The sequence below is a fragment of the Eleutherodactylus coqui genome, chromosome 10 (assembly GCF_035609145.1).
Source record: "Eleutherodactylus coqui strain aEleCoq1 chromosome 10, aEleCoq1.hap1, whole genome shotgun sequence".
NCBI classification, from domain to species: domain Eukaryota; kingdom Metazoa; phylum Chordata; class Amphibia; order Anura; family Eleutherodactylidae; genus Eleutherodactylus; species Eleutherodactylus coqui.
The window spans coordinates 57,570,951-57,598,804 of record NC_089846.1 but is presented as its reverse complement, the minus strand read 5'-3'; the positions used below and the strand labels follow the sequence as shown (position 1 = coordinate 57,598,804).

At 44.6% G+C, this 27,854-nt stretch overlaps 1 protein-coding gene across 1 annotated transcript; it reads left to right on the top strand.

The window, feature by feature from the left end:
• The first annotated feature begins 608 nt into the window (after window positions 1-608).
• SKIC2 (SKI2 subunit of superkiller complex) lies at window positions 609-27,854 on the top strand. The gene is made up of 31 exons (XM_066581070.1): window positions 609-704; window positions 1,101-1,164; window positions 2,670-2,791; window positions 3,144-3,253; window positions 3,539-3,656; window positions 5,159-5,273; window positions 5,368-5,442; window positions 8,793-8,846; window positions 9,138-9,313; window positions 10,000-10,134; window positions 10,284-10,429; window positions 10,565-10,711; window positions 11,763-11,847; window positions 11,928-12,034; window positions 14,217-14,363; window positions 15,330-15,423; window positions 15,554-15,766; window positions 15,902-16,012; window positions 16,713-16,824; window positions 16,952-17,070; window positions 18,671-18,808; window positions 20,285-20,422; window positions 20,952-21,056; window positions 21,139-21,295; window positions 23,794-23,920; window positions 24,032-24,242; window positions 24,350-24,460; window positions 24,566-24,784; window positions 26,337-26,477; window positions 26,789-27,001; window positions 27,525-27,854. Exons 2-30 carry the CDS (start codon window positions 1,152-1,154, stop codon window positions 26,987-26,989), a joined length of 3,747 nt encoding a protein of 1,248 aa, XP_066437167.1. The 5' UTR covers window positions 609-704; window positions 1,101-1,151; the 3' UTR covers window positions 26,990-27,001; window positions 27,525-27,854.

Sequence of the window (27,854 nt, the reverse complement as noted above, 5' to 3'; positions counted from 1 at the left end):
TCACTTTTATTCTTCCCCCTCCTGAGCCATGCCTGCTGTTCACTCCACAGCCCACCACGTGGTATCTACTTCACCCCCCCCCCCTGCGTCCTCAGACCTTCGTTCTACAGCATGCATCTCCTATAAAGCGGCCTGTTCTAGTCATGTGACTTGGGAATGTCACATGACCTCCTGACGTCATACAATCTTTACTAAGAAGATTTAGCCAATCATTGCAGCAGCCCTTCACATTCCCCATACAGGCGGCATATTTAGGATTTCAGCCGCAGTTCAGCAGCGCTGCTGAATAGAGCCACCTCATTGGCTCTTCGGCACCACGTGACTACACAGCGTGCACGCAGATTGCCTTCAGCCAATATGCATACAGGCGACACGTTACTTCCGCCATCCATTTGCGTCATGACGTCAGAGCTTTCAAGCCGCCTCGCTTTTCTACTGTTGTCACAGATAACTCAGTTACTAGAGGAAAAAGTGCTCATGTCATGTGACATTTGTGCGGCGGCCATTTTGTCGTGGGTAAAATTCCATTACGCTGTAGTGAATTGGCTCCTTAAACATGGCTTTTATTGAAGACACTTTTTTAGAAACAATTTACTTCTTCCATTCGCTGACGTCGGGGTCCTGTATGTCACAGATGTTACACCCCCCTCACTGATACCTGGCAAAGTGCTGACTTTTGTAGTGCAGCTCCCTGCGTGTGAATGGTAACTAACAATTACTTCTTATAATATTGAATTTGCATGCTGTGTGCTTGACCATGGCTTGTATATTTAGCATGTGTTCCTGTAGAAAAGACTATTTCCCATCATGTAATATGCATCTATGAATGCAAATAGCAATTATCAATATAGAATTGGGGGAATTGCCCCTAAATGTGTTTTTGCGAAGTCTGAAATTCGGTTCCCTGACTTCCCCATTCGCACAACCACATTCAGATGAGATTAAATGGATCGACAGTCGATTATATGGGGTGATAAATGTGCTGGAAGAGAATGTCAGCCTAAAGAGGCCATTTGTCCGCATGACTTCATATTGCAATAAAGTTGTAGATTCAAAATGTTCCGCAACTTTCTAATATACTTTGTGTTTCGATCCCTCAGCATTTTCATGATCTCTGATGCAGAACCTTGTATGAGCGGCCGACATCTACGATGAGTAAACTAGGTAAGATTACAGACATTGAGCTTATGTGATCAAGGTGTGGAACTACAACTGCCAGGATGCCCGGGAAGCTCTGACTGTCTCCAGTGGAATACAAGTTTTCCATTGCCCTATCTGTCTGTGCTGTCTAGTAAAGCAGAAGTACTGCAAATCATATGAAGACTTGCTGGGACTTGTAGTTGGAGAACATCATTCATCTTCACTTTGATTAGAGACAAGGGAATTATATACAAATAAAATTGTAACAAACCCTCAGCAGTGGCAGCGCATGTGTGGTCAGCTCTTCATGGAGGGTTAGGATGTACCCCGTTATGGGGGGGACTGCTGAAAGTCCCAGTGGTTGGACGCCAACAGATCAGCCATTTTTAGCACATCAGATTTGGGGTGCAATCGTAGAGGCGAGAAAACTATGCAAGTTTTGTGCACTGCGATACGTGTAAAACGTGCACAAAAATACAACCCATTATTTGTAACCTGTGTATTTACACGGGTGATTGTAATCTCGCAGCAATAAGGGGAGACGGAAAAGTCGCAGGATGTTCTAGTTTTGTGCAAGTCTTGCATGAAAATAGAACATGCAGATGGGGGGTCTCCTGCACATTGTATAGCTCACAGACGGGCTGTCCGTGTGATGTGAGTTGCGCGTGAGAATTTTGGGCGCGAGTTGCTGTCGCCCCTGTGTGAATGCACGTAAGGCTGGGTTCACACGGGGTGGAAATTCTGCTGGCATTTTCATACCTGAGACTAAGCAGCAAAGTGGACGAGATTTGCAAAAATCTTGTTCACATGCTGCCAACAAGCAATCAAAAGCTGCAGCATGTCAATGTTATCGCCGTTTCTGCTGTGGGCTCTCTTCTCTCTATGGGGAGAGATTTCCGCAGCGGAATACAGGCGGAAAAGCCGCTTCAAACCTGCACCTAACGCCGCAGGTTTTGAAGCAATCTTTCCACTATGGAAATCTTGTGGAATTTCCGTGCCGTCCTGCTGCTGACAATTCCGCGAGATTTGCCTTCCATGGGAACCCGGCCTAAAGAAGTTTTTCCACTAATGACATTTATCCACTGCCTACAGGAAAAGGGATAAATGTCTGGTCGCTGGGATCCAACTATTGGAACCCTCCCCACCACCACCAGTGATTTGGAGACTGGGACCCCCGAATGGCCCATGTGAATGGAAAGGTGGTGAGCCTGTGGGGTCATCTCACCAGTCATACCTGTGGGACAGAGGAAGATAGCTGAGCGCATCGATCTCCCTCTGTTTCATTGAAGCGCATGGAGCAGTGGTCACACATGTACACAACCACTCCATTCACATGGGACATAGATTCCAGGATTTCTAGGGGTCCTAGTGGTCAGCCCCACAGCGATCTGATACTTATCCCCTACTATGAGGACAAGGGATAACTATTATTAGTGGGAATACCTTTATAATATTGGCAATATTCTAGATAACAGTGAAATGGATGCTGAGTGACCTAAGTGTAGTAATCACATGATCTTAATCCCCAGATCTCTCATCTGTGGATCCACTGGATCTCCCGCTCTCTATACTGGAGGTTGGCATTTCTGGGAGATTGGAGCTGATCACTGATGCCCCGAACCCGAGAGGCTCCACTTTTCCTTTATCAGCGGTAAGTCCATTATTCAACCACAGGGGCTTGTTCACACTAGTCGGTTATTTTCAGCAATTACTGTCACCTGTTGCCACCGTCAGTTTGACCATAGACCAGAACATACCCCTGGGGTGGTTTCACACACTGTGCTTGTATGAAAAATGCCTTGTTTATTTTGTAGGGGTTTTTTTGCTGTTTTTTTTTGTTGCAAGAATTGTAGTGCCCAAATGTTAGCTGTAGGGCAAGGAGGAAGTAATAAATGCACTACAAACACCGCAGTGTTCTTTTTCTGCAACCTTTTTTTACTTCTTGCACATAAGAGAGTGAGATTCAGTCCTAATCTCTACATAACCCCATCTATCTGTTCCAGGTTCCTAATGGGTTACCCCCTTATGATGTGGATCTGTCTTTTGAAGTAATTGAGAAGTATCTTGCTGACCCAGGATGGCTTTCTATCCATGACTTTGACAGAAGCCAGAGGTGAGTGAACATAATGGCTAGAGATGTCATCTGCTGGATCCCGATGACACTAGTGCACCTTCTGTTAACCTGCTGCGTACATCTGCAATATACTACATTGGTATGCATGGAGCAGCACTGGGTCCAGTCCTGCGGTGTAATCGTTATTTCAGTGACTGCCTCCTCCAATCGGTGGCGCTATCATTGTACTATAGAAGGACTAGACCCAGTGTTTAAGGACTGTGGGTTCCAGGTTTCTCAGTAGTTGAGGTTCAGTAGAGACAAGTTATCTTCTTTTTCTCTCAGGTCTTTTCCTCGAAGTAAGGATGTTGGATCCCTTTATCACATGGATATCAGCGCCCCACAGACGGAGCTCAGCATGGAGCGAAATGCAGCAACTGGGGAACTTCGGGGGATCAGTGAGGTACAATGAGCTCAAGCAATAATACAACAAATCAATTCTTACACTGGAAAGACGATATGTTGGATATTCCTGCGCAATATTTTCCACGCTATATCGTGTACTACACTTTGTATAAAGGATTCTTAGGGTATATTCACATGGGGTGGAAATGCTGCAGAATGCCCACAGTGGCAAATTAGACAGCATTTCCACAACCAAAATAAAGACAAAATTAGCCGATTTCAGAGGATCCAGCGCTACCCTCGCCTCCGAAGTGTTTGCGCTATCAGTGCACTTTTTCACACAGTACCCGATGGCCTCTAGTGAGCGCAGTAGCGCTGGTCAGGTGATCGCACTTCCGCATTACCTGACTAGTAGTGTGGCGCGTTCAGGGTGAAGTGCACTAAGGCTGGGTTCACACAGGGCGGATTCCCGTCGGAAATCTCGCGATTTGGCCGCAGCAAAAACCGTGAGATTTCCGCCGAGAGAACCGCCGTGGTTTAAGCCGCGGCGGCTTTGATGCGGCTCGGCCGCATGCTTTTCCGTTGCGGCCGGCGCTCCCATAGAGAAGAGCGCGGCCGCGATGTAAATAAACAAAAAAAAAAAAGTAAATAGACATGCTGCATCTTGCCGCAGCCGCGGTTTCAACCAGATTTACCGCAGCGGATTAGCCGTCCCGTGTGGACGAGATTTCTGAGAAATTTCATCCACATGGCTGGCTAATCCCGAGATTAGCGGCTGCGGGCGCTTTTGCCGCGGGCGGATCTGCTGCGGCAAAACCGCGGCAAATCCGCCCTGTCTGAATCCAGCCTAATAGCGGGAAGACTTCGGAGGTGACGGGAGCGCTGGATCCTGTAAAATCAGCTGAGATACGCAGCAGATCTCGCGTCAAAATCCGCACCAATGATGCAGATTGTGACTCTGTTTTTGATGCGGAAATGTTGCCTAATTTTCCAGTGTGGACATTCCGCAGCATTTCCACCCCGGTTAACATACCTAAAGTCTTCAACGAGAAACAAATGTACTTTTGGCCTGAGATAAACCCTGCTTCAAAATGTCATTGTCTTATCTTAAAGCCATCAGTCGCTGCACTTAAGCTAGTCCGAACTTGCAATGAAGTGCTTTAATGCGCCGTAGGAAATACACAATCTTACAATTAAGCTGATTGAAACGGATGACTGCTTAGGTAATGGGCAGCGGACAGGGTATACTGAGCTCCAATTTACATACGGAATTAATCTGAAGAAAATTTTGATTTCGTATGTCCAATACATGACTTATCCTGAGTTCTATCCTGTATGATACTACAGAGCTGCAATCGCTATTCTGCTTGTGGAGTCAGTGAGTCCCAGGTATCACTTTTGCCCAGTTACCCTTTAAGTTTCTGGGGGACAACCTCTGTGGAGGCTTTAAGTTACCCAGCAGCTGAATAGCATTTGCAGTAAGCAGTACACGTTATCGTACAGATGTTTCTATGTAGCAGCTGATGGTAAATAATGGATTATTCCCTCCTCGCTTGTCAGGTCACCATCGGGCACAGCAGCCTCTCTGCTCAGAACTCGCTCTCTCTCCGTCGACCCCCGGGGCCTCCATCACAGTCTGTTAAGGGCAGCACCTCTAACTTTCCTTTCTGGCCTGGTAAAGTATCAAAAACCGAACACATGAAAGCTAATTGTGTTGTAACCTTTAACATTATACCTGTCATTTTCTTTACGCCATTTCTCTTTCTCAGGGGGAATGGATGAACCCACTCTTGAACAGATAACGGCTGTGGGGGATGAAGAAGAAGCGCTGGACTTTGAGAAAGGTGTTTCTTCTTGCTTGTACTCTCCTTTATTGTGAAGAGGGGCTATTTTGAACACTAAGGTCATGTTTATACGCGATTTCACCTCTAAAAACTGCAGAAGGTGTCTGTAACGAAGTCGCAGGTTTCAGCAATGTATTTTGCCTTGTGAACGTGTGGAATTTCCAACATGATTCCATGCAGATCCATGTTAATAAATGAGTTTACACTTCTTAACATGGATCCATGCAAAATCTAATTGGAAATGACGCCATTCACAGCGCTGAATCCACAAGCGAAAGAATTACAAAACACACAGCAGAAAGGCACGGTTTTCAGAGGCGGAATCCACATGGAAAGATCTGCAGTGGATTCCACCATCTGAACATGCCCTTAGAGGCTGGTAAGGACATCCGTGCGACAGCAGCAGTCTTCATCATACATGACCGTAATAGACATGCTTGATACTTCACCTTCTGCTGTGCAGTTCAATACAGTCTATTGTGCCCTGTTATCAGCCATTTCATGCTGGAGGGAGACTGATTGTAGTGTTCTTCTGAAATGACTGAGAAGAGGTCCTTAAATACCCCTGCCCCCATGTTAATTGCTACATATCATATGTATATTCCCAATTCAAGAGTAATGGAATACAGGTTTGCTGTGAAACTTTCTAGAACATCGTAACAGAGTGTCAGCTTTTATACAGATCTGGTACTTCTCACAGCTGAGGGTCTGTAAAAATTTTGTTCTGGACTTCAGCCTGATATGTGTTATGCTTGGTTAAGGGCTCTTTCTCACAAGCGATGCGGTGTAGGCGCGCCAACAAACAGCGGCTATTAGGAAAAAATAGTTTTCCTATGGAAACATTCAGACGAAGGAATTTTAGCTTCACACAAAAAGCACTCCGCCAATAAAAAGGACCCCAGCGACTGAAATTCAGCAACTCTAAGGCTGGGTTCACACGGAGCGGATTTGCCGCGGAAATTCCGTGCGGAATTTCGCCGCGGCAAATCCGCATGCGGACGCTAATCCCGAGATTAACCAGCCAAGTGGACGAGATTTCTCAGAAATCTCGTCCACACTGGACGGCAAATCCGCTGCGACTAATGCATCAGAAACCGCCGCTGCGGCGCGGCTTTGCCGACCGCAGCCGCGGATTCGCCGACCGCAGCATGTCCATTCTTTTTTTCTTTCCGCTGCGGCCGCGCTCTCCTCTATGGAAATCTCGCGGGATTTGCGTCGGGAATCCGCCCCGTGGGAATCAAGCCTAAATCCCTGCTGCGCGAAAAGTGAGAGAGAGAGAGACTCACTACCCAAGGCAATCCCCCATAGCAAGGAGAGAGGGGTGGGGCACATCTCTAGCTCCGCCCCTTTTCTCTGCTATGGGGAATTACCTCGGGAGTCCCCGCTAGCGCTGCAGGGTGCTAACAGGAGGTTACAGCAGGTTACAGTATTTAAAACTTGCTGTTCGGGACATCAGGGCTGCTGCCGCGATCTCTCTCGTCTCTGAACTCCTGAACAGCAGCGCTGTTTTTCTGCACCATACAGCTCCCAATTGTGTCAATGGGTGATTGTAGTGCTTGTATGCACAAAATTCGTCTATTCACACGCTTTTGTGTGCAGTTAGCTATGCTTTTTTGACATGCTGAATTTGGGTGCGTGTAGGTCTGGAGTGTAAAAGAGCCCCTAAGCTGAAGCCTACTACGCGTGAAGAGACTTATAGACCATGCAATGCTCCTCTTGGAAATTTGGTATGCAAATTAGAGATGGTATCTTATCTCAGCAGCACAGCCTATTAGAGGGTAGCTTTCCTACAAGTAAATTCCCAGAAAGCTACATTCTAATACGTGGCACTGTAGAGGAATTGTAACATCTCCATTTGCATCCCAAATTTCCCAGAGGAGCATGCATGGCCTGTAAGTCTACTTACACCTTCTAGGTGGTCTTCACAAGGAGAAACTATACCCCCCACCTATCCATCATATATTTCACCTATAATGTGAGCTTGTTGCTTCTGAGGGGTCCAGGCTAGAATAGCCCATGTGGTCTGCGCCGGATATTATCTGTGACTTGAAAGGGGGACAGATTAGTGTTTGTTCCTCAATTTAAGACCTAGTGGCTGCAATCCTGCCAAAAGAATTATTGTAATTTTTTTTGTGGCCAGATTATCCCTTTACAGTAGCAAAAGTCTTGGAAGGAGCATTAACTTGTGGAGTACCTCTTTCCATAACTACTGATATGAGTATAAAGGAGTTGTCCACTTTGGAGTTACAGAAGTTGATCACAGGGTGTCCTGCAGCTGGGCCCCCAGCAATCATTTGTAACCTCCAGGAGCACGGAAGAGCAATGGTTTAATTTTTCTGCAGTGCCTCTACTCAAGAAAAGAAGTATTACAAGCTGCCTATTGAAATCAGTGGGCTGTCGGTGTAATGCAGAACAAACTGGGTCCTCCAGTGAGAGAGAAGCTCTTTGTACCTACTTTTTTTTTCTCAGGATAATTGATAGAGATGCCGATTGTGGACTGCTCTATTTACTATGAATGTTCTAATAAGGTAATTCTATCTATATCTATTAGGCTAAATTCCCACGAACGTATATCGGCTCGGTTTTCACGCCGAGCCGATATACATCGTCCTCATGTGCGGGGGGGGGGGGGGGGGAGGATGGAAGAGCCAGGAGCAGGAACTAAGCTCCCGCCCCCTCTCTGCCTCCTCTCCACCCCTCTGCACTATTTGCAATGAAAGGAGGTGGGACGGGGCGGGGCTAAGTGGCACGAATTAGCCTCTCCCCATTGCAAATAGTGGAGAGGAGGGAGAGTGGGCGGGAGCTCAGTTCCTGCTCCTGGCTCTTCCATCCCCCTCCTGCACATGAGGGCGACGTATATCGGCTCGGCGTGAAAACCGAGCCGATATACGTTCGTGGGAATGCAGCCTTAGTCTGAGCATAAAGAAGATACAAAGAGGAGAACCCAGTTTGTCCTGCATTATACTGATAGTGCATTGATTTCAATGGGCAGCTTGTAATACTTCTTTTCCCCAGTGAAGGCACTCCAGGAAAACAAAACACTTGCTGTTAGGTTCTCCCACAGGCTACAAATGATCACTGGGGGTCCCAGCAGCAGGAAACCTTATGATCAGCTTATGTTTGGGAATCCTCTCAATCTTACAGTTGCCATCAATGGAAAAGGGTTGTTCAAAGGAGACAACCTCTTCAGCTTTAATCATGTATGTCGCCAGGGTTTTTTTGATACCGTATTTACTGTTGGTGCCATCTTAGATCACTTATATGGGGTTTCTGTGAAAAAAGTTTTGTTTTGAGAACTAAAATTCTTGAGAAAAATGCAGATTTTTTTTTTTGTCTCTTTTCGATAACAGATTTACTCACTTGTCCTCCTGGTTGGAAACATGGAATGAACTTCAAGCAGCCAGGTATTCCTCAAATTTACTACTTCAATGCATTAACACTAATAAGCTTCAGCCTCTTTTGTAGTTATCTGACCCTGGGAAAGCTAGGTGACAACCAACATGACTACTAGTACAACTCCCATAGGAGTCATTACCCAACTTTCCCAGAATCAGATGGAGAGAGGGTAGTAATCCTGCATACTGGATGTACTATATAATATTGTAGATGGTCCTCCTGGCCTTACAAGTGATAATTGATGTGAGTGCTTGACTTCTGCTAATAATGATATAATAAAGTGCAATTCAATCTGACAGGGGGATTACAGCCCCCGGGGATCCTTCCCTTTGCCAGCCTGCTGGGAACTCTGGAAGATTTCACATTGGGAGACTCAAGCGAGGATGAAGATGATGTGAAAGCCAAAGAGAAGGATAAGGGAGCAAAGACAGAAAGTCTCCAAAGGAGCAGCAGCCTGGAAGAACTGGGAGTGGAGGTAATAAGCAGAGGCGGGTGGGAAATGTCTGCACCACAATCACCAGATCTGCTATACAACATCACTGTATATATAAGGCTGATTAACTTTAATACTTTGTTCTATTATCGTGATTCTGCCATATTTCATACTCAAGCTGCACTTAGAATTTGGCTTAGCTGAGGTCTTACAATGCACTGAAATCTGATGTATTGCATTTTCTACATTAACCAAAAGTGCTGTGTCTGTAGAAAGTCCATCTCCTAGAATGCAGATAGCTAGGTAAAGAGAGAGATGTGATTTGAGATGGATGGATACAATATAGATCGATCAGTGAATGATTGAGTTGGATGGCGGGATACAATATGGATGAATGGCTGATTATGAGTTGGATGGATACAATATAGATGAATGGATGAATGGCTGATTATGAGTTGGATGGATACAATATAGATGGATGGACACAAGATAGATGGATGGATAAAGAGATAGCTATTGACTTCATAATACTTTCTCTGTATTCACAAATGACACACAGCTCTGTAAAGAATGTCCTATCGCTACTGGCTGAGCCACATAAACTAGCAGAATGCCAGTCTGCTGCATCAAAGCCAATGAGTTGTTTTGTATTAGAAAAGACATTACTTACACAGATAAGTATGGGGGTCATTGCCAAGGCTCTTTACTACTCTTAATTGTTCTCTCAGACGGTTTCTAAAGTGGCAGCTCCACCTCCACCACCCCCTCCATCAGAAGCCCCCCAGGAGCAGTGGGCCATCCCCCTGAACAGTCAGTCCCCTGTAGAGGATTTCTACAAGCGTATTCCAGACTTGGCCTTCAAGGTAGGAAGTAGATGTGTATATTGTGATATGTGATTACAGAGCCCTCCTGAGTCCTTAATAAGAAAGTGGCAGACGTTCTCAGAATCCAGCAATGAAGCTGAATGGGCAGATGACTTCTTGACTGTGTTACAACATGACTGTCATTGCAGCATCCGTTTGAGCTCGATACCTTTCAGAAGAAGGCCGTTCAGTGCCTGGAGGCCGGCTCCTCCGTCTTCATTGCTGCTCATACGTCTGCAGGAAAGACAGTGGTAGCTGAATATGCTATAGCGTTATCACTCAAGCATATGACCAGGTCAGTATCTTGTTGTATACACTGTGCCATCTGCAAACATATTAGGTTGCCCTTGTGTGACTATACTGACCCCTGTCTGTCAGGCTAACAGTTCCTGTTCTGCTGTAACGGTGCTCACCTATGTTTTTCCCCTAGAACTATATATACCTCTCCCATCAAGGCGTTGTCCAATCAGAAATTCAGAGATTTTAGGATCACATTTGGAGACGTTGGTCTGATCACAGGAGATGTCCAGCTGTATACCGGGGCTTCATGTCTTATCATGACCACTGAGATCTTAAGGTAGATCGCCTATTGTATATATCAGCTGGCTCTGCTGTTGTGCCCTCTGTGTAACTCAAACTCAACCTTTCCAAGTCAAGACAGATGTAATTTCTGACATATACTCACATAGAGCCTCCTGATGTTTACAGCGTCCTGCAATGTGCACATCCACCTAATGAGCTAAGTGCTGGAGGACACGCATGCTCTCTCGCCCTCCTCACAGCTATCAGAGGGGAAAGGAGACTGATTCTGCTTAAAACATCTACCACCCAGTAGCACAGATTAGCAGCAGCCACGGGGTACATTTAAGTAAGAAGAGACTATTTTGTTGACTGCCAGAGGGTGGAGGAGACAGATTCTGCTTAGAACCCACCCACAGATTAGTAGAAAATTCAAGGGGCACACGGGGAAATAACTCATCTGACAGTTGTTTTCACCAGCTCTCCAATACACATGAACCTTCGCTTTTGCCAAATGTTCGTGGGTTTAGGGAACGAAAGGATTGGGTGTTAAAATTCAGTGTTTACCGATCCTTCTTTACCTCAATATCCTCTTTCAGGAAAAAGTTGAGCCACCCCGATCACATTATGGACTCCTCTGACCCCGCTGTTATTGACAGGTTCAGATGACTAAACTGTAATGTGTATGAGGGCCTAAAGAAAGAGATATATATTGGAGGTTGCCTTAGGGGAAGGAGACTGATTTGGGCCAGGGCTCACTCCTGTAAAAAAAAAAAAAAGACTAATGGCAGAGTCAAAGGAAACTTGTGGAGATAGGAAGGGACTATATTGTCAGCTGCCAAAGGTGGAAGGAGACTGATTCTGTCCAGAGTTCTCCCCCAGTAGCAACAAGCAGGACATGTGGAACGAAGAATCATGAAAAAGCTATTTTTATGCTAGAAACACTGCAAATTACTTTAAAACAACCATTAACAGCATTTCAGGACTTTTGGTATTAACATAATTTATAGAGTAAGCCCTTTAACTTTGTTTATGCATGCAGTAATAGCCAAATGTGAAGTTTTTCCGGTGGTCACCTCCAACTCCCTCTCTATTTCTCATCTTCCCAGGTCAATGCTGTACAATGGCTCTGATGTCATCCGGGACTTAGAATGGGTCATTTTTGATGAGGTTCATTATATTAATGACGCTGAGGTAAATGTTCAGAAATCGTAATCCTACTGAGGTGAGTTCCTCTCAGAACCTTACTAACCCCATTTATATGCCTCTCCCAGCGTGGCGTTGTATGGGAAGAGGTTCTTATAATGCTACCGGAACATGTGAATATCATTCTGCTGAGCGCCACCGTCCCCAATACCATAGAGTTTGCAGATTGGATTGGGTGAGTCGTTTTGTTACTTACAGTAATTATGGTGACATGATTAAATATGGCTGTACAGACAGCGAAATTATCTTCATCCTCCTGTGTGACCTACTTAAAGGGGTTGTCTGGAACTCTTACTATTGATGACCTATCTTCTGGAGTCAATTTTTTGGATTATCATGATCTCCTACATGGATGCTTGATTACAGCCACCAACCAAGTATATCAGCAGTGATCATGCTCATAGGAAAGGTCACCCAGCATTCCATACCATATGATCAAACCGCACTAAGGCCTCATGTCCACGGGGAAAATCAGGCCCGCTCCGGATTCTCCATGGAGAATCCGTAGCGGGTCCCTCCTGCCCCGCGGACATGAGCGCTGAAAATGAGAATAAATAAGAATAAACTTACCTGCCGCCCGCTCCGGATCTCCTTTTCGCCGCGGCGTCATCTTCTCTCCGTCGCAGCCGGATCTTCTTTCTTCGGCTCGGCAGATGTGCAGGATGACGTCGGTGACGTGCTCTGCGCATGCGCCGGCCCGAAGAAAAAAGATCCGGCCGCGACGGAGAGAAGATGGCGGCGAAGAGAAGAACCGGAGCGGGCGAGTAAATCCCGATTTTTGTCTCCCGCGGATCCGGACGGCTTCCATAGGCTTCAATAGAAGCCCGCGGGAGACCCACACGAAAATGGAGCATGGTCCAGATTTTTTCATGCTCCATTTTTTTTTTAAATCACTTTTACTGACCATCCGCGGGTATTTATCTACCCGCGGGTGGTCAATGCATCCCTATGGGGTGCGGATCCGCGTGCAGGAGAAGAGTTAGGCCTCATGTCCACGGGGAAAATCAGGCCCGCTACGGATTCTACATGGAGAATCTGCAGCGGGTCCCTCCTGCCCCGCAGACATGAGCGCTGAAAATAGGAATTTAAAAGAATTAACTCACCCGCAGCGGGCCGGGAAGGTCTTCTCTTCCTCACGGCCGGATCTTCTTTTTAGGCTGGCGGATGAACCGCGCGCATGTGTCGGGCACATCCGCCGAGCCGAAGCAAGAAAGATCCGGCCGTGAGGAAGAGAAGACCTTCCCGGCCCGCTGCGGGTGAGTTAATTATTTTAAATTCCTATTTTAAGCGCTCATGTCCACGGGGTCCGCTGCGGGTGAGTTAATTCTTTTAAATTCCTATTTTAGGTCTCCCGCGGATCCGGACGGCTTCCATAGGCTTCAATAGAAGCCCGCGGGAGACCTGCACGAAAATGAAGCATGGTCCAGATTTTTTCATGCTCCATTTTTTTTTTAAATCACTTTTATTGACCATCCGCGGGTATTTATCTACCCGCGGGTGGTCAATGCATCCCTATGGGATGCGGATCCGCGGGCAGGAGAAGAGTTAAAATCCGCTGCGGATTTTAATTCTTCTTTTGCCCGTGGACATGAGGCCTAAGGGTCTTTATAAAGTTGAGTGACATCCCCATAGGTGAAGACGAACATTACAAGTTTTCAAAAGGCGGACTCCCACCGCAAACAGCCGTGATTGGAGCTACCTTTGATTTGTCAATCTTGACCGTGGCATGTAAGGTGGCAGTTGGAGGAGGAGTGATCCTCCATGGTGCGAATAAAGGCCCCCAGGGCTGCCATGCATTTAACCATGTTGAGCCCTGCCTGTGGCCTGTTATGAAGCTTAAAAGGGCCGTCCAGTGATAGAAATATATGGCTGCTTTCCTCCAAACAGTGCCACCCTTGTCCGTGGGTTGTGTCTGGTATTGCAGGTCATCTCTAATTCATTTCAATGGAGCTAACCTGCAATACCAGGCACAACTCTACGCACAAGGGTGTCATTGTATTTGGAAGAAAGCAACTACTACAATACACTGCAATACTTCAAATTACAGTAAATTGTTGAAGCCTCAGACATTGCCACAGGTGTAGTTGCTATAGGATATCCTGAAAAACATGACCTGTTGGGGTCCCTGAGGACTGGAGTTGGGAAACCCTGGATCAGGCACATTGACTAGACTCTAGTCACATATTACAGCGCTGTCCTAATGGAGATGAGCTAAAAATCAGCCAAAGAGCAGGAGCTGAGGAAAAATAACTAGCAGATTATCTGCTATAGGTACTGATTTACACGTTAATTTTCAGCTCCTGGTTGGAGAGTCACTTTAATTATTTTAAATGCTACTCTGCAATAATCTCTTACAGGAGAATTAAGAAGAGGAAAATTTATGTCATCAGCACAACCAAGAGACCGGTCCCATTAGAACATTATCTGTACACGGGAAACAGTCAGAAAACCCAGAATCAGTTCTTTCTGCTGCAAGATGCTTTTGGAACCTTCCAAACCAAGGGGTAAGATCCGCAACTACTGATCACTGTAAAGGACTTTTAGGGTCAATGGCCCACGGACGGATTTCTACCGCATTTCTTCCGGTAGAAATCTGTGCGTGAATTCCACAGCTATTAGGTTCTATTAAACCTAATGGCTTTCTGCCTGCCAATGCTCACATGCAAAATTCTACCGCAGATTTCCGCGGTGGGAAATAAATCACGGCATGTTCTATTTGCCGCGGATTTACGCCGCAGGAGGTCTCCACTAATGGAGACCACGGAATTCCGTGATCATCAGCAGGCACTTTTTTTTATTTTTAATTGCGGTATTCCCGTGGCGTAAATCCCCGGTCCTATCCCGCATCACTCGTGGGCATGAGCCCTTATCTGCATCTGGTTTTATGAGAAGGCATTAGTTCAGACTGCATACCTGAATGTTGGGCTTAAAGGAAACCTATCAGATTCCTATCGCTACAGGCAGACAGCGGTCTCACTTATGCTGATTTGTGAAGTAAATTTTTAAAACTTGCATCTTAAAGAGAGCAATGTGCGACCCAAGAGGAGTCTGCAGGGAGACATGAATATTAACGAGATGCATCAGACACTGATTGACAGGTCTGTCCTGAGCAGGTGGTTGGACCAGATGACCCTGGAGGTCCCTTCCAACTCTACCATTCTATGATGATGCACAGCAATACAGAGGGACCTGTCAATCAGTGTCTGGAAGGAGAAGGTGCATTAATATTCACAAGCCACACCAGACTCCTCTTGGGCCACGCACTGCTCTGTTAAACCCCTTAGCTCCACAGGACATATATGTACATCCATCAAATACAGGCTGCCATGAATGGTGCTTGTATCCTGCACCTAAGGGGCAGTGTTTTATTTATCCGTTGCTCTGAAGATTTAGTATCGGGCTTTACATTGGGAAACAGCTCATAATGCATTCGCATTCTAATAAAAAGCCCTTCTTCTCTATCTCTACAGATACTATGCTGCAGTGGAAGCAAAGAAGGAGCGCTCATCTAAGTACTCGCAGACATTTGGAGCCAAACACCCGCATGGAGGTGGAGCAGGACATGTAAGTGACATTGGAAGTACACAAGAGACCATAGAACTGTGGCGGACCCCGACAACAGATCTCACATAGCTGGTCAGTATTGTAATATGCTGTTATGGTGAAGGGCTAATGGTCGCATCTGTCCCCGTAGGATAAGGGCACCTGGCTGTCCCTCATTCAGTCCCTGCGGCAGAGGGACGCTCTACCTGTTGTGGTCTTCACATTCTCCCGTACCCGCTGTGAGCAGAATGCCACAGCTCTGACAACAGTAGACCTGTGTACAGCGAACGAGAAGAGCGAGATCCAGACGTATTACAACAAATGTCTGAGTCGGCTGCGTGGGGGCGATCGCCAGCTACCACAGGTTTGTACTGTCTCCAATTTTGGGAGGCATTGCCTATAGTCACCTGCTGCTAAACATTTGCAGTCAGCTGTACTGAGGTACTAGAATTCCCAGCATGTCTAGTGAGATAAATGGCCATGTCTATGATGTCTGCAGGTGTTACATATGCTGGACCTCTTGAAGAGAGGAATCGGGATCCATCACAGTGGGATCCTGCCAATCCTGAAGGAAGTGGTGGAGATGCTATTTAGCCGTGGACTCGTCAAGGTAAGTGTGCGGAGTTTGCATATAAAGAATTATCTGTGGGGTTTCCAGTCTTAAAGTCCTTTTACACAAGCTAATTATTGGGTCTGAGTGTTCCTACGAACGCTCTTGTGCCAAATAACCAGGCTGTGTTAAAGGATGGGCGATCGATCAACCAGCGAGCAAATGCTCATTCATCAGCTGATGCTGTCATTTAAATGAGCATAACCATGCCCGCTGGTCAGATGCATGTCTTCCCGTGTAAATGGGGAAATGCGCAGTGAACAATGACGGCTGTATGACGATGAACAATCATGTTAATCATTGGGCGTCCTGAAAGAGCAGATAATCTGCACATGTCCATAGACAAAACAAGCGCTGAACGACAAGCTCGTTATTGGTCAGTGGTCGTTAGCGCAGGCAAACTATCTGTCCAATGTAAAGGGACATTTAAAAAGCATCTTTCTTTCGCTCTGCATGTGAAGTTCCTCTGTTATTGCTCCTGGAAATGTCTGAATAAATTGACAACTGGGTGTCAATTTATTGTGTAGGGCACATACCCTTTTCAATAGGGTATGTGCCCTACACTGTCTAATACCTACAGCACTGAATGGACAGTGTCAGATGATGCAGTGAAGGGTAGTATCTGCTTGTCAACGCCATAACGGCTTCAGTTCTTTGTAAGTTTGCTTGCAGGGTAATGGCTTGTCTTTCTGCTCCTCAGATCCTGTTTGCTACTGAGACATTTGCTATGGGGGTTAACATGCCAGCCCGGACTGTGGTGTTTGATTCAATCAGAAAACATGATGGTACTAACTTCAGAGACCTGACGCCAGGTAGGTTACATCCACTTCTGCTGTCATTGACGGAGGTGGATAATGAATAGCATCTGTGTGGTTGTAGATGTTGGGTGATACTGCAGCGCTGAGGCTCCTCCATAACAGCCAGTACTTCTTCATACAGGAGAATATATACAGATGGCTGGACGCGCCGGACGACGAGGCTTGGATAATACTGGGATGGTGATAATATTGTGTAAATCGGATGTGCCCGAGATGAGTGATCTGCACAAGATGATGATGGTGAGGATGAGGGGTAAAAAAAAGTGAATGATATATGGATATGAGAGAGATACAGGGGATGTATCAAATTAATGGAAACGTCTAGGACTGCTAATGCTCTTGGTAATGCATGCAATAATACGGACGTGGACCCTGAAACCCTGTCTGCTGTTAATGTGTATTGTCTATGCAGATGAACACTAAAACAGCAGTCGTTCACCCAAATACTGCATTTTGTATTCTGGATCATGCAAGATCTCCAAAGTTACAGACTTTCAGAGAGGGCAGATTGTTGGTGCCCAGCTAGTTGGGCTGTTCTGCATGCGTATATTATAGTACGCAGGATAGAGCTCCGATGTTGGGGGCTATTCTGCATACGTATTTAACAGTATGCAGGGCAGAGCTCTGATGTACATTACATTGGAGCGCTGTTCTGCATACTGTGATCTACATATGCAGAACAGCCTCCGACATCAGAGCTCTGCCCTGCATAGTGTTAGAAACATGCTATACACATTGTATGCAGTTATAGGATACTTCTGTATTACGGAGATAGATATCATTAGAGAAATTACAAATAAATAGTCTTCTAATAATATAAATGTATATAATATCAATATACATATATTTACAAGATTATTACAAATGATCTTTCCGATGTGAAAGACTCAAAACTCATGTTTAAATTTTCAAAAAATTGCTAATAAAATCATCATGACAGGTCATTTTTATGTGTATCTGTTGAGTAATTCCAAGGAATCCACAACACGCTTTCCCACCCAAAATAAATAAGAGCTGGGGTGTGTGGCAGGGATATTGGATTGGAAAGGGTTAAATAGCTTGAAGATGAGGTTCAGCATCTTCTCTGTCCAGCAGAGTCACCAGACCTAAACATCATTGAGTGAGAACACGTTGTCCTCCACCAACACCCCTACCGTGGCTTGAACAGTTGCATGACGAGTTGTCTAATATTCCATCAGACACCATTTAGCACTTGTACAAGCCCATTCCAAACCGAAATTGGGCTGTGTTACCTGCCAAAGACGTCCTACAAGTTATTACTAAAAATACCATAAGACATCAAGGTATTTCCATTATTTTGATAAACCCCTATAGGTGGATAGGTAGATATTGACACATTTTATTCACGAAGGAGGGATGTGAGGGGATTTCTGTGGATGGATCCTATGTCCCGTATGCTAATATAGGATCTGACAATGGGAATGTTACTTTTATACATGTGAATGTATGAAACTTTATAATTTGTAGATATTCTGAAACTGTTCCCCCCCAAAAAATATGTAAAATGTAAGGCTGTGTAGGAGAATGTGGCTGCAGCTTCTCTCTCTCTGGGACTGCATGCTGTGAGAGGGGAGATGGAGCAGCAGTGAGGAGGGATATGATTCAAGGGAAAGTAATGCATGCACCCAAGCGATGCACAGGAAGGGATGGAAACCCCAAATCTGCCGATTAGCCACAGTCTGGCTCTACTCAGAAATACAATTGCTTGAACTGGGATTGGGATTTTTTTTTAGATTGATAGGTACTTTTTCACCCTATTGTGTCTTTCTCAAGAAAATTATTTTCACCCCTCCTAATTTTTCATTGCTCTCCTGTCCAGGGAAAGCCAACCCAGCTGCACTCCCAGTTCCGTCTTACCTACTCCATGATCCTGAATCTCCTCCGCGTTGAAGCTTTGAGAGTAGAAGACATGATGAAGAGGAGTTTTGCTGAAGCCCGAACACAAAAGGATAGCAAGGTGAGCGCTTACATTTTGTGTGATGTCATTACACAGCTCCTGACAATGCCTCAAAAGTCTAGATTATACTTGATGGTTCAATTGTGTAAAACATTAAAGAGGTTTTTCCCTTTAAAGACATTTATGCCCTGTCCACAGGATAGGGAATAAATGTCTGATCGCTACAGGATCGACTTCAGCGATGTGAATGGAGCAGCCATACGAATACATGACCACTAATCCATTCACTTCTGTAGGATGGGGAAGTTTAGTAAGTGCATCAATTTCCCACTATGCCACAGAAGTGTATAGAGCTGTGGTGATATATGGACACTGCCAGTGCATTCAGATGGGACATTCCGGTTATTCAAATTACTGCATTGCTGTGGGTCTGACCACTGGAAGCCCCAGAGACAGAGTTCTCTCCATCCTCAATGTCGCTGTGTCAATGTAGCAGCCGTTGTGTACGTGACCACTGCTGCATTCACTTAAATGGTATGGAAGAAGGTTGGGTGTATCGATCTCCAACCGTCCCAGAGAAGTGGTGAATGCTGTGGTGATGGCACGTGCGCACGGCTACTCCATTCACATGGGGCATTCAGGATGCTTAGATCTCTGCATCGATGGGGATCCCCACTGTCGAACCCACAGCAATTGGACATTTATCCCCTACCCACAGGATAAATTACTTTAGTGGGAAAACACCTTTTAAACTTTCACTAATCTTATCACCTGTAGGTACGGAAATGACATTAATCTGATAAGTGAGAAGACACCACGCAGATATAATAAGTTATGCTGTTTATATTAAGGATATTTCCATATATGTGACACATAGCAGCAATTTATGAAGACATGTCAAGGGTATTATGTCACACATCCACTGTTCTGTGTTTCTTTCTTTGAAATATGAAAATGCAATAAAAAAGAGTTTAAAAAAAAAAATCTGATAAGTGATGGTCCAATGCAAGATTAACATTCAAAATACCTTATTTTATTTTAGCAGTGCCGCCCTTTTTGAGCAGCAGGTCTGGGTTCTGCAGTAAGCAATGAAGAACATCATACCAAATTATTGGATTTGCACTTTACATAACACAGTGTATGACCACAAGCTGTTAGGATGTAATAGATATCGGGATACATGGGCCAACTATCAGCCGAAAAATCACTCAAACAAGCTATTTTGGTCAAAAGTTGTTCTGTGTAAACGCGGGACCCAACTGAATACTGAGTATGAGATAGCCCATTAGTCGCTTTTTTTCAGCTTACTGAAACAACGTGACTAGTGATTGACTTTTCGTTCAGGGTTAATAGGCTGTTGTTAATCTTTGAACGACTGCCTGTTCACATTGAATGGAGGTGGTCAGCTGGGAGAAATCTCCAGCGCTCTCCGCCTCCATTCACTGAACAACTAACACTCCTGTGTGAAAGTGCAGGAGCCAGCGTTGTTCCATCTAAAAGTACCCTTCGATACTAATGCTAGCTTTTACTTTACAGGCCCATGAACAACGTATAAAGGTCCTCACCAAGACTCTGGGTGACATGGGGGACATCGATTGCTCCGGGGACCTTGCAGACCTTTATGACTATTTTGTGACGGTGCAGGAACTCCTCTGCACCAGGGAGATGTTGCAGGTAACATATGAATTACTCCACATTTTGACATGTTAGTGATGATGTCCTGAATGTTCATGTACTTGGCTGGACACTATCAACAACACGGTAAACAATCAGCGAGCTTGCAGACTTGTCTTTGTATATCCAGTCATAGCATCATAGTATTATAAGGTTATGGCTGGTACTGCATATGGGTCATGTTGACTTACCTGGAGTACCAGCACAGTTATACCCATATGCATGCCAGCTGTGCCTTTGATCTACCAGTGCTCACACTGATGGCCTATCTGATACATCCCTTTTACTATTATAATACTATACAAAACATAGGCCAGATTGGTAGTAGAATTTTCAAATCTGACGGATGGGGTGGAGAATGACACGGGTTCAAAGAGAAAATCTGTTATGCTGCACCCCCTCAGGCCCTGTACCAGGCACAATACAGTGATCAGTGTTGCTCAGAGGGTTCCTTAAAAAAATCTTTGATAAGCTATTCGAAGAGCTGAGCATACACTTGTCTTTAACTTCTCTGTGTCTCATTATCTAGAAAAAGGTGGTTGAATCCATCAATGGCATGAAGTGTCTGAGTGTGGGGCGTATCATCATCATCCATACGGAGTATTATCCCTGGGTGCCTGGAGTGATCCTGCAGGTAGGGTTTAACCTTTAGAACCACTATAGACTTAGGAACCTATATAAAGTACTGCAGACAGTCATTGTCTTTTGACTTTTAGGTGTCTTCAGATGCCACCAATAGGGTCTACACTACCCTGGTGCTGTGTGAGAAGAAGCAGGATGGTAAGACAGCCTCTGTGGAGCGAGGGGAGAAGGAGGACAAGATGGCTCCACGTCCAGATGATCTATTAATGGGCAAAGTGTTCCGACCCGAGGGTAAGAAAAAGCAAAAAGTCAGTTACACCAGTCAACACTACGATTGCTACTTTATCATGGCTGAAGCTTCCTGGTATGAAAGTTAGATCTGTGACCCTTACAAGCTTTCCACAGATCCATTTCAGTGTGAATCCACATTAGATGGGAAAATGCAGAGATCTGAACGACTTCCATCGAGGTCTGGTCAGCAGTGCTAGACTCGCTGGGGCCGGGATTTTACTGCCAACATTGTGGGGTTCTCTCATGCAGCGGTGTGGAGAGTATACAGAGAATGGTGTGATCTAGTGAAAGGGGATCCTATGAATGTAACTTATCACTTAAAGGGGTCAGAGGAGAATGTCAAGAATTGTTGTGACGAACTAGTGATTGCAGCTGAAAAGCTTTTGGTACTTGTGGGTTAAAGGGGTTGTCCCGCGGCAGCAAGTGGGGTTATGTACTTCTCTATGGCCATATTAATGCACTTTGTAATATACATCGTGCATTAAATATGAGCCATACAGAAGTTATACACTTACCCCCTCCGGTGCTGGCGTCCCCGTCTCCATGGATCTGACTAACGCTGTCTTCTCCTTCCATTAGACGCGCTTGCGCTGTGCGGTCTTCTGTTCTGTTGAATGGAGCCGCTCCGGCGTGCTCACGCCGCACATGTCTTCTGCGCATGCGCAGACCAGCTCTCCGGCGCGAGCATGCCGGAGCAGCCCCATTCAACAGAACAGAAGAACGCACAGCGCAAGCGCGTCTAATGGAAGGAGAAGACAGCGTTAGTCGGCACCATGGAGACGGGGACGCCAGCACCGGAGGAGGTAAGTGTATAACTTCTGTATGGCCAATATTTAATGCACGATGTATATTACAAAGTGCATTAATATGGCCATACAGAAGTGCTTAACCTCACTTGCTGCCGCGGGACAACCCCTTTAACTGACACCACTTTTTTAATATAGAATAATATAAATATTTATGTTTTGAAGAAACAAAAAGTTTAAGAAATAAAGTGTTTGGTTTTTTTTAAATGCATATGTATTGGTGAAGCATTTAGGAAATTAATTAAAGTGGTGACAGATAACCCACAAGTACCGAGCTCTCTAATGTGTCCTAATGCACAACTCCTCATTTCTCAGCATGGATGGGGTACAACATCAGGCAATCCGTTTCAATGCCATTGTGTCTAACAGAAATAGAAAGTAGAGACTCCAGTGGGCAAAGGAGCAAAAAAAACTGTATCACTGAGCAGCGGAAAAACATCGCCTGTTCAGATGAATTCAGATCTCTGTTGCACCATGCTGAATCAATGACCCCTTACTGTCAGATGGTCAGAACATGTGGGCATCTACCTCATCCTTCCTGTTCGCATGGGCCGATATTCCTGCAGAAGGATTTCTTTTACCACCTAGGGGAATGTACGCTCATAATGAACTGCTGCGCTTCTGAAGGCCAACGAAGGTCCAATGCGCTACTAGATGGGGGTCTCTGATTCTGCATATGGCATTGTTTTTGCTAGATTGCCCTAATTTTTGAGATAATGTGTTCTGTTCAAAAACATAAAATGCAAATAATGTATTGGGTAAAAATGCCATGCACCACTTCCAACATTAAGATGTACATGTAGAACAAATGTCTGGAAGGGGTTAAAGAATTAAAATACAGACCAAATCCTCTGTATATGTCAGCAGCTACAGGCTGTATATAAGTCAAATTATTTAACTGCTACCCAATATCTCAAAAACTAGAGCCAATATGGCCACACTAATGTCATTTTTGGGTTCAAATAGGTCTTATTAAGTATATAAATCAGACATTGTTTAATTTCTGCATTAATCATTAAAACATCATTTAAGAATTTCGTAAACATTTGAATGAGAGGAAAGAGAGAAGGGAGGGGTGAGGGGGGTTCCGGAGGAGGAGCGTGTAGATCTGGCGAAGCTTGGTAAGGCATTTAGTTCTAGTGATAACTTCTTCCTTCACATTCCCTCTGCCTCGTTTACCCTTGAAGTTCACGGTGCAGGGACTTGTTACGGTCCCTGTCGGAATAATAATGGGTGGTTCTCCCTTCGGATAAATGAAACTTAAACAACTTAACATACTGGGGGGGGAAGTGGGAACTGAGGAAGGAATGGTGTGTGTGGGGGGGGGTAGGGGGGGCTAATGTCATTTTTGGATTCAGCATTCCCAAAGTACTCTACACTTCTCCAAACATTGGTAACTACAAAAAAATAGTTAGGACATGCTCACACCAGCATTTGCAAGCTGTGGAAACTTCCCATTGTTCTTCCCATTGTCCACTGGTTTATGATGGAATCTGCAACAGAGCATCCTGACGGAACCTCCGCTACATATATGAACGAGGCCTTAAATGCGGCCAGCTTACAGTATTTTGTGGTTGGCATGGAGTTTTGGCAAATCCTGCCTCAGTTCCATGATTATATGGAGCTTGACTATAAATCTATATGTATGCAATGTCGGCTAGGGCATTCATTTGTTTGCCCCTCCCACTCTAGGGCCTTGTGACTACAAGCTTCTGAAACTCCGCTCCTCAGAAATTCTTATGTTAACTGGGAAGACATTAAGGGTCCAAGCCGATAAAGTTCTGGACGATGCCGTCAGGAGCCAAACGCCTCGCTTCAGGTAATTGACCTAAGAGTCGCCATCACTGAGCAGTGCAATTCTAAAAATATTCCTCCACTTTGTGGCCATTTGTTGACTTTTGACCAATATTCATTTTTCTTATGTTCTCAGAAATGACCCTCCAGGCCCCGCTGTGTCTGCTGTGACACAGGAGCTGTCTCGACTGGCGGACTTGCCCCCTGGATCACTGGCATCGCTGTGCCCTGTAAATGATCTGCAGCTGAAGGAGCTGGAGTTAGTGGAAGCAGTCAGCAGAATCAAGAGACTGGAAGGAGCCTTACGAGGATTCAGCTGCCCAAACAGCCCTCGTTTTACCTCCGAGGTGATGTCATCACTACCTTTTATTCACAATATTGTCTCTTTCCTCTCTCGCTCCAGTCCTGCGTGAGTATTTTGCACTCATTACTCCATCCTTTTATTCCCTTTTAGTATTTCCGACTGGAGCAGCGATCACAGGTCATGGATGAGTTGGATCGTCTCCGCTTCCTGACTTCTGACCAGTCATTGAGCCTCTTGCCAGAGTATCAGCAAAGAATCAATGTAAGTCAGTTGAGGTTGATGGTCAGGGGTCAGCAGGTCCGATCTTGTTTCAGCTACCAGAATTTGCAGCTAACATTGTATTTTGTCCCATCTCTGTGATATCAGGTCCTGCGCATCCTGAAGTATGTAGATGATGGCGGAGCAGTACAGCTGAAGGGCCGTGTGGCTTGTGAGGTCAGCAGTCATGAGCTCTTAGTTACAGAGCTGGTGCTGGATGGGGCTCTCTCACCCCTCAACCCTGAGGAGATCGCTGCTCTGCTCTCTTGCCTTGTTTTCCAGCATAAAACGCAGTGTGAACCACGACTCACTGATACACTAAAGGAGGTAAGACCAAAAGTGACTTGTACAATAGTGCTGCATCATTCGCTGATACTAAAAGAAAGGAGTTCTGCCATCTGTTTATCGCTTTGAAGACTACAAGTGTCTGTGGGGATTTGTGCTTGAGAATTTCCACAATCTAATTAATAATGCTGGCGCCCATGTATCGGAATATAGCTATAATAATGCTGTACAAGAATATAACTACTATAATACTGTCTCCTATGTACAAGAATATAACTACTATAATACTGCCCCCTATGTTCAAGAATATAACTACTATAATACTGTCTCCTATGTACAAGAATATAACTACTATAATACTGCCCCCTATGTTCAAGAATATAACTACTATAATACTGCTCCTATGTACAAGAATATAACTACTATAATACTGCTCCTATGTACAAGAATATAACTACTATAATACTGCCCCCTATGTACAAGAATATAACTACTATAATACTGCTCCTATGTACAAGAATATAACTGCTATAACACTGCCCCCTATGTACAAGAATATAACTACTATAATACTGCCTCCTAGTTATATTCTTGTACATAGGAGGCAGTATTATAGTAGTTATATTCTTGTACATAGGAGGCAGTATTATAGTAGTTATATTCTTGTACATAGGGGGCAGTGTTATAGCAGTTATATTCTTGTACATGGGAGACAGTATTATAGTAGTTATATTCTTGTTCATAGGAGCAGTATTATAGTAGTTATATTCTTGTACATACTATAATACTGCTCCTATGAACAGGAATATAACTACTATAATACTGTCTCCCATGTACAAGAATATAACTACTATAATACTGTCTCCCATGTACAAGAATATAACTACTTTAATACTGCCCCTATGTACAAGAATATAACTACTATAATACTGCCCCCTATGTACAAGAATATAACTACTATAATACTGCCCCCTATGTACAAGACTATAACCACTATAATACTGCCCCCTATGTACAAGAATATAACTACTATAATACTGCTCCTATGAACAAGAATATAACTACTATAATACTGCCCTCCTATGTACAAAAATATAACTACTATAATACTGCCCTCCTATGTACAAAAATATAACTACTATAATACTGTCTCCTATGTACAAGAATATAACTACAATAATACTGCCCCCTATGTACAAGAATATAACTACAATAATACTGCCCCCTATGTTCAAGAATATAACTACTATAATACTGCCCCCTATGTTCAAGAATATAACTACTATAATACTGCCCCCTATGTTCAAGAATATAACTACTATAATACTGGCCCCATGTACAAGAATATTACTACTATAATACTGCCCCCTATGTACAAGAATATAACTACTATAATACTGCCCCCTATGTACAAGAATATAACTACTATAATACTGCCCCCTTATGTACAAGACTATAACCACTATAATACTGCCCCCTATGTACAAGTATATAACTACTATAATACTGCCCCCCATGTCCAAGAATATAACTACTATAATACTGCCCACTATATACAAGAATATAACAACATCTACTCTGGTCTTACCCGCAGGGTGTGAAGAAGGTACGCGAATTGGCAGAACGGTTGGCGCTGACTCAGCGTGAGTGCGGCCTCCGGGAGTCTGTAGAAGATTTTGTTGCACAATACAAGTTTGGCCTGACGGAGGTGGTGTACGAGTGGGCTCGTGGCATGGTAATGAGCGAAAGGAGGTTTTCATATATGTTAATCATTGAATAAGGAAGCATTCTGCAACTTTCTAATATACTTAGTGTTTAAATTTAGCACAGTTTTAAAGATCTCTGCATGCTGTCAGTGAATAGGAACATTCTGATTTACACCCAAAGACTGAAAAGCTGTGTGGACCTAATACTTCCCACAGCGGAGAGTTTGTTGCTCTTCTCTCCAGGTTACACAGTAACTAGGGTGCTGCAGGTTGCAGAGCTCTACATCGGAGGATATAATACAGATTGCTTCCTCCTCACTGTATTTACCTTCATTTCCAGCCCTTCTCTGAGATTATGACCCTGACAGACATTCAGGAGGGCCTCATTGTGCGTTGCGTGCAGCGTCTGGATGAAGCTTGCCGGGATGTGCGCTCTGCCGCTCGACTTGTTGGAGACGCCACACTCTGTGCCAAGATGGATGCCGCATCACAGCTTATCAAGAGGGATATAGTCTTCGCCGCCAGCCTGTACACACACTAAAGTCTTCATGAGGTTAATATTAAATATTTTATTGTGCGGGCGGGGATTCCTTAAAAATCCTATTGAAATAATGTGTCCATGAAGGAAAACTCCACTTAGTTTAAAGGGGTTTTCAGGGACTTTGATATTGATATGCCATCAATATTAGATCACTGGTATTCGGACTTCTGGCACCACCATCGATCGGCTGATTGAAGGGGCCATGGCCATGGTTAATTTGCATTTTCTTCATTGTTTAATTGACACAGCGTCGTACTTTTTGTAGTGGCTGTACTTTGTATTACAGCTCGATCTCTTTCATGCCGTGAACAACCTAAAAACATGATGTTCTAGAGGTAGTAGTAGCTTGTACTAATCCTGTATTGTAACCCAGAGCTGCATTCACAATTCTGCTGGTTGTCATGGAAACTGTCAACAAGCTTGATGTCCGACACACCCCTAACAGCTTACTTCATCTGCAGTCATGCAGTGGGATGTTCGTTTTGTTTTTTTGCTTTTTCTTTTGTAACCTTCCCCTTTTTCTTGTTTTCTGTAGCATGGCAGAGGCTTTCAGGACTGAAGAACCATTAATCGTCCAGCAGCATGGCAGCGTATACAGAAAGACTACATGGAAAACACCTGACCACACCTCCAGCGCTGCGGCTTCTGTGGATCAGGGTTGTCGTTTAACCTCTGTGAGGTCTTCCCCGAGGACAGCATTGGGGAGGTGTCTTTTCTTCCCTAGTAGGACTGTGACTTGGGTGGAAAATAGAGACGCTTCTATCAGGTTATGCGGTAATTGCTGTCACATGTAGTCCCCGCCGCTCCGGCCATGGCCTTATTGCTGTTAATTACGGAAATACATGAAATAAACCAGTTAATGGTC